General features: G+C 42.8%; 1 protein-coding gene across 1 annotated transcript in view; it reads right to left on the bottom strand.

The window, feature by feature from the left end:
* Positions 1 to 1,948: 1,948 nt before the first annotated feature.
* The window catches only part of LOC131195081 (cadherin-like protein 26), a 47,435-nt gene continuing 42,229 nt past the window's right edge, over positions 1,949 to 7,154 (bottom strand). Inside the window, exons 15-17 of the mRNA XM_058176707.1 lie at positions 6,845 to 6,943; positions 6,149 to 6,238; positions 1,949 to 2,528 (exon numbers count right to left, since the gene is read on the bottom strand). Of these exons, the coding sequence (XP_058032690.1) occupies positions 2,328 to 2,528; positions 6,149 to 6,238; positions 6,845 to 6,943 (390 nt within the window). The 3' untranslated portion in view covers positions 1,949 to 2,327. The remainder of the gene's footprint in view (positions 2,529 to 6,148; positions 6,239 to 6,844; positions 6,944 to 7,154) is intronic.

The raw sequence follows: 7,154 nt of genomic DNA, 5'->3' as shown, positions 1-7,154 counted from the left end.
CTTCCAATCTTGCACTACTTCTTTGAGTTGTTCTGTGCTCTGGTTGGTGTCAGCTTTGATGGTGTCCAGCTTGACGGTGTGTTCTTTGGCATCCTGGTTTCCTTTTACCATTAATTCTTCCAAACAGAATTGCTTTCTCCAGCCAATTCACCCACATCGCATGGCCAAAATGAGTGAAACAACTCATAATATGCAACAACCCAAATCATGGAAGCGTAACGTTGAAAGGGTCAATTAAGTTATTGGATCCAATCCGTGCTCAATATTAAATCCAAATCAAGTCATTCCAAACAGATGGCTGTTTAGCACCAGCCTGAATATGCAACGCAGAAGCCTTCCAATTCTCTGGTTTGTTTCTCCTTGTCCAATCTGCTCTTGTTGTTCAATTGAGTTCTATCTTCCTGTAACATCAATCCATGATTTTCTGCCTGCACACTAGAATAAGATCGATCATTCATTCATTCATTCATTCATTCATTCAATTTTTATTTTGCCTTTATTACTTTATAAGTAGCACAAGGCAGCAAACATCCCTAATATTTCTTTCTCCTCCTACTTTCCCTGCTACAACAACCCTGTGAGGTAAGTTGGGCTGAGAGAGAGTATATGACTGGCTCAAAGACATCCAGCCGGTTTTCTAAAAAAACTTCTCATCAAGGAAGTCTTCTGCATCAATTAGAACAAATAACGGAATGGGCATGATCCCCTCTTCTCAAAAATTAAGCTACATTTGTCCTTTATGTTTTAAAATCCAGAAATATTTGTGTTTTGACATCACATATTTTTTAAAAAATATATTAAAGTTTATTATAAGACAAAAATATAAAAAGAAAGGATAGGTCACAAAACATTAGAAAGCTAGGAGAAGGAAGAAGAGTGCTGAGAGAAAGGAAGAAAAAAATAGTAATTTCTGAAGTTTTCGGACAGTAAAATACAAAATAAGAATTACAACTTCAGCCTTTTGCTTTACATTTCTCAACATTTCAAGCCATTTTCATAACAGCAGTCATTCTAACCCTCAAAACCTAAATTCAAAGTAACCTCTTTTTTCAGAATTGGAGGGAAAAAATCCAGAAACGCTTTCCAAGTAGAATGAAAGTAGATAAATTCTCTCTAATTAAAACAATCAGTTTTGCTACTGAGTAGAGCACTTTTGAAGGGGCTCAGGGGCTAAGATGCTGAGCTTGTCGATCGAAAGGTCGGCAGTTCAGTAGTTCAAATCCCTAGTGCTGCCCTGTAACGGGGTGAGCTCCCGTTACTTGTCCCAGCTTCTGCCAACCTAGCAGTTCGAAAACACCTAAAAAAGGTTGGCAGAAGCTGGGACAAGTAACGGGAGCTCATCCCATTACATGGCAGCACTAGGGATTCGAACCACTGGCTGCCGACCTTTCAACCGACAAGCTCAATGTCTTATCCCCTGAGCCACTGCATCCCTTTTGTCAATACCTGGACAATACCTGGTCTCAAAGAACAAGTTTTCTAATGACCTGAATATGAGATTTCAGATTCATTTATTCTCTCACAAAAGGAGCAATAGGCATACAGTATGAACCTTTCTAGACCAGGGGTCCCCAATCTTTCTGGGTTGGTGGCCTGGAGGAGGGGAGGGGAGAAAGAGGGAATGATTTGTGGGAGGGGCAAGTGCATGTGTGTGTGTGTGTGTGTCTGTGTGTGTGTGTGTGTACCTGCAATGTTCATGGTGATGCTTGTGTGAATGGGGCCACAAACTCCCGTGATGAAGATGGCATGAGTGGTGCTGCGGGTGCCCGCAACAAGGATAGCATGAGTGGGGTCTTGGGTGCCTGGGATAAGGCATGAGTGGGGCTGTGCATTCATGCAGCCTGGTGGCAATTAGCCTGTGGCCCGGTAGCCCACAGGTTAGGAACCAGTGGTGGGTTTCAAAATTTTTTACTACCGGTTCTGTGGGTGTGGTTTGGTGGGCGTGGTATGGCTTGGTGGATGTGGCTTAGTAGGCGTGGCAGGTGAAGGATACTGTAAAATCTGCATTCCCACCCCACTCCAGGGGAAGGATACTGTAAAATCCGCATTCCCACCCCACTCCAGGGGAAGGTTACGGCAAAAATCCCCATTTCCTCCTGATCAGCTGGGACTCAGGAGGCAGAGAATAGAAGGGGGCGGGGCCAGTCAGAATTTTTACTACCGGTTCTCCAAACTACTCAAAATTTCCGCTACCAGTTCTCCAGAACCTGCTGAAACCCACCTCTGTTGGGAACCCCTGATCTAGAGCACTTTTTATCATATAAACGAAGTCCCGTTTTCTAAATTAATTTAGAAAACTCTTGCTAAGAAGAGGCCAAAAACGACACTCATTTTCTGCATATTTTTGCAAGAGGAATAAATCCAGGTTCCAAGATACCCAGGAAATCCTCAGGCAGGCTGTTTTTGTCATCTTCTAGGATGGAAAGGGACCACGAAGATTCGTTTTGTTCCAGTGCTCCTTCCCCTGCATAAACACGTGGCACATAAGAAACTCTATTATCCTCCAGATTGGCCATGTCTTCACATTTCTGCAAAGAAAGAAAGCAAACATTTAGACTGTTGAACCTAATCACAAAGCTGTGCACTACAGGTAGTCCTTGACTTAGAGCAGGGGTAGTCAACCTTTTTATACCTACCGCCCACTTTTGTATCTCTGTTAGTAGTAAAATTTTCTAACCACCCACCGGTTCCACAGTAATGTGTCGTGTATCGTCGTCTGCGCATGCCTCTTGCGCATCGTGGATTGGGTTTGGGTGGTGGGGGCGCCAGCTAGCAGCTCTGCTTGTCTGTTACAGCTGGGTGGTGTGGGGGGAGATGCGCGAGCTATTCTGGGACGAGGCTCTTTTGTTTGCGGTCGCACTATAGCGCCATTTAGTTTCACTTACGTAACGTGAACTAAACTTATGCACGAGCGATACAAATAGTATATTTTCAGAAATTTAAATTGTCACGGGGAATTTTATGAAAACCTAATGAAAACGTTTTTAAATAATGCTATGAAATTTTTTTTTTTAAAGTCAATTAAATTAAAAAAAGGAAAGTGCTTCAGTATTGGACAAAATGCCTACCGCCCACCATGAAAGCTAGAACGCCCACTAGTGGGCGGTAGGGACCAGGTTGACTACCACTGACTTAGAGCCATCCATTTAGTGACCGTCTGAAGTAACAACGGCATGGAAAAAAGTGACTTATGACTGTTTTTTGCACTTACCACCATTGCAGCATCCCCATGGTCACGTGATCAAAATTCAGTTTCTTAGCCACCGGCATGTATTTTTTTTTTTAAATAATTTTTTATTTCCATTTTTCAACATCATATTTATGTACAAACTATTATCCATCATTAATCATTAATTTTTATTTATTACTGATTCAGGCCTACCCTACTGCCACTTCCTTACTAAACAACCTCCCTCTCTACCCTCTACTACTTTCCCATCCTTCATCTCCTTCACTTTACTACTTCCTCTCCTCCTTCTCCACTCCTCCCTTCTTCCACCCTATCTAACCCTCTTATTCCCCTCCTCCTTCTCTACACTTTCCTACCTACTTTCTTCCCTCCTTCTACTCCTCTCTCCTTTTCTTCCTGAAATGGCAGTCGAGCATCCCCAATATCATTTTAAATTTTTTAATTTCATATCTTCAAAAATTACTGTACATTAATAATCAATCCATGTATCACTTGTTGTTTCATTTTCCCCCCCTTCCCCCCCTCCTCCCCCTTCCCCCCCCCTCCAGACTTCCCAGAGCAAATACCGGGTATTATGACCAACAATCACAAGCTCACCGGCATGTATTTTTGACGGTTGCAGTGTGCCAGGGTCAGGTGATCACCTTCTGATAAGCAAAGTCAATGGGGAAGCCAGATTCATTTTACCACCATGTTACTAACTTAACAATGGCAGTAATTCACTCAGCAACCGTGGCCAGAAAGGTCGTACAATGGGGCAAAACTCACTTAACTGTCTCGCTTAGGAATGAAGTTTGGGGTCAACTGTGGCCGTAAGTTGAGGATTATATAGAGCAGGGGTCTCCAACCTTGGCAACTTGAAGACTTGTGGACTTCAACTCCCAGAATTCCTCAGCCAACAAAGCTGGCTGAGGAATTCTGGGAGTTGAAGTCCACAAGTCTTCAAGTTGCCAAGGTTGGAAACCCCTGATATAGAGCACAGGAATGTACTTCTAGTTTTAAAAACATCATGGCGGCAAGTATGAAAAAAAATATCACTTTTTTCCCACTGTGGAGTGAACAACATCCTGACTAGCCTTGATTCTATCGCTGATTTTAGCAAAAGTGGTGCCAGCCACGTAACATTTGAACGGCATTTATTTATTTATTTTTCACATTTCGGAACCGCCCACCTGCCTCAGAGAGGGCCTCTGGCCAGTGTACAATAAAATGTTAAAATAGAAAAATGTTGTTTAAAAATTAAAATTTTAGAAGGAGGCAAGAATAATCAAATTTTGTTAAAAATGAATTAGGCGAAGGGTGGGCTCTCAGAACAAAAACCAGCCCCACAGCTGCATACTCCCTTGAGCTCCCCTCTCAAGGCCACAGAGCCATGTTTTAACACCTTTTTGGGGGGCAAAAAGAGTGGGGGGGCCCTGCCTCACCTCTGAGGGAGAGAATCAGTGGTGGGTTTCAAAAATTTTTACTACCGGTTCTGTGGGTGTGGCTTGGTGGGTGTGGCTTGGTGGGCGTGGCAGGGGAAGGATACTGTAAATTCTCCATTCCCACCCCACTCCAGGAGAAGGTACTGTAAAATCCCCATTTCCTCCCGATCAGCTGGAACTTGGGAGGCAGAGAATAGATGGGGGAGGGGCCAGTCAGAATTTTTACTACCAGTTCTCCGAATTACTCAAAATTTCCACTACTGACTCTCCAGAACTGGTCAGAACCTGCTGAAACCCACCTCTGGAGAGAATATTCCAAGGGATGGCGGTAACTGGTACTGTGGAGAAGAAGAGAGGCCAAACCAATTATTTATAAGGTAAAGGTAGTTACCTAGTTGCTAGTTGTTGCTAGTTGTGCTAGTTGTTGCCAACTCTAGGGGGCGGTGCTCATCTCCGTTTCAAAGCCAAAGAGCCAGCGCTGTCCGAAGACGTCTCCGTGGTCATGGGGCTGGCATGACTAAACACCAAAGGCGCACGGAACGCTGTTACCTTCCCACCAAAGGTGGCCCTATTTTTTCTACTTGCATTTTTACGTGCTTTTGAAACTGCTAGGTTGGCAGAAGCTGGGACAAGTAACGGGAGCTCACCCCGTTACATGGCAGCACTAGGGATTCGAACCTCTGAGCTGCCGGCCTTTCGATCGACAAGCTCAACGTTCTAGCCCCTGAGAATCTCAATTATCCAAGTTATGATTGCCCCAAAAGTATTTTTCCAAAAGGCAACTGGACTTTCTTGGTTTTTTTTTCTTTCTTGAAAACTTCTTGCTTCAGGCACCTTCAAGCACCAATTAGAAGTTCCCTTCAATAACTCTGAATGTTTGAGGTCACAGTCAGGGGCTTTCCCACTTTTCAGTTGGTTATTGCTTTAAGAGTGGGAGCAGCACAGTGGCCTAGAGGTGAAGACACTAGTCTCCCATTCAGAAGGTTGAGAGTTCGATCTTAGGCAATGGCAGCGGCAGCGGCAGTGGCAGCGGTGGCAGCAGCGGCAGATGTTTCTCTATCAGGGCTCAAAGGGAAAATATTTGCTGCAAACTTCGCATAGGTGTCAGGAAGGGCATCCAGCCAGTAAATGCTGAGTTCCACTCAGCCACCCCGAAACCAAGGGTCATAAAAAGAAGAAAAATGCTTTAAGAGTGGGATCAGGGATGGTGCTGAGTGGCATTTCATATGGAGAATGGCAGATGGAAAGGAGTGAGCTCTATAGGGTTCTACAGAAATTTTCCTATCTAGCAGCTGCAATCCGAACTTCCAAGCCTCAAATTTCTTCATGTGACAAATAAGCACTTCACTTCCAAAATAGGTATCTATTTTTATCTTTCACAACCTGAAAGAAATTGCTGGTAATTTGACTGAGCAGGGAAACCACTACGAAACCTTAAATCTGGTGGTTGAGCCCATGCTCACAACATATGCTATGTTTTGTCATTCTAAGTATTTGGGAAAAGGAAGCCTCTATTCGCCTTATAGTTTCTTACTTGTTTCAAGGCAACAGCTACTATTTCTGAAATTTTCTCATGCGGATTTTCCTGGTATGTTTTAATGTTCTGATGATTCAAGGACTCCAGCTATGGAAAGAAGGGAAAAAGGGAGGTTCACAGTCAACTTAAAATCCATCCGTCCGTTTTATCACGTTGCTTTCAAACACATCTATGTCTAGCCACCTGTTCTAAACTGATGCATCCAAAGCTATTAGAAACAGCAAGAGGAAGGATTTCATTAACTGTGTAATGCAAAACTGGGTAATTTCTTGGTCACTTGTCCAACACTTCCAGAATCTGCTCCAACTTGGCAGCCAAATTCCAGTTTCCCCAATTATGGGCCATTCTGAGGCAGAAAATATTTGAATTTGTAGCATAGGCTTACAGCCATTTTAAAAGAGATTGGTTTTTAAGAAGAGATTGGGCAACCATTTGTCTGAAATGGTATAGGGTCTCCTGCCTGAGCAGAGTGTTGAGACTAGAAGACCTCCAAAGTGCCTTCCAACTCTGTTATGCTGTATTCTGTTATTAAAACAATCTGCTCCACCATTGCACAAAGTGGTATTGCCAGCCCTGGTTCCTTTTTGTAATACACTCCCATCTACTTTGCAGTTCAGAAAGACTCAGAAAATCATCAACTGCCTCCCCCTCTATCAATAAATTTCTAATCCCAATTCACATGATTTATCTAACCTGATTCCAAGCTTTGATAGTGTTGAAGGGTGAAGTTACACTTCCATTAGGATATTGGTAGTTTTCCATAGGTTTCATTTGCATCACTGCAGAAACATTCTTTAGAGAACAAAAGGGAATACAGAACTTATAAAATAATCAAGTTACACCTCACTTTTTATGTTTTGGATATTTTAGGATCTAGGAATCTTTAGAAAAATTCTCAATAAAACATTCATCTTCCTCTTTTTTTGAAATATTTTTTATTATTTTATATCATACATTTTCTTTCTATGTTGAGCAGTGTGCTCCCTAGGTGTCCAAAGTGTTA

Source organism: Ahaetulla prasina, chromosome 3 (genome assembly GCF_028640845.1).
Source record: "Ahaetulla prasina isolate Xishuangbanna chromosome 3, ASM2864084v1, whole genome shotgun sequence".
NCBI classification, from domain to species: domain Eukaryota; kingdom Metazoa; phylum Chordata; class Lepidosauria; order Squamata; family Colubridae; genus Ahaetulla; species Ahaetulla prasina.
This window is presented reverse-complemented; position numbering and strand designations above follow the sequence as displayed.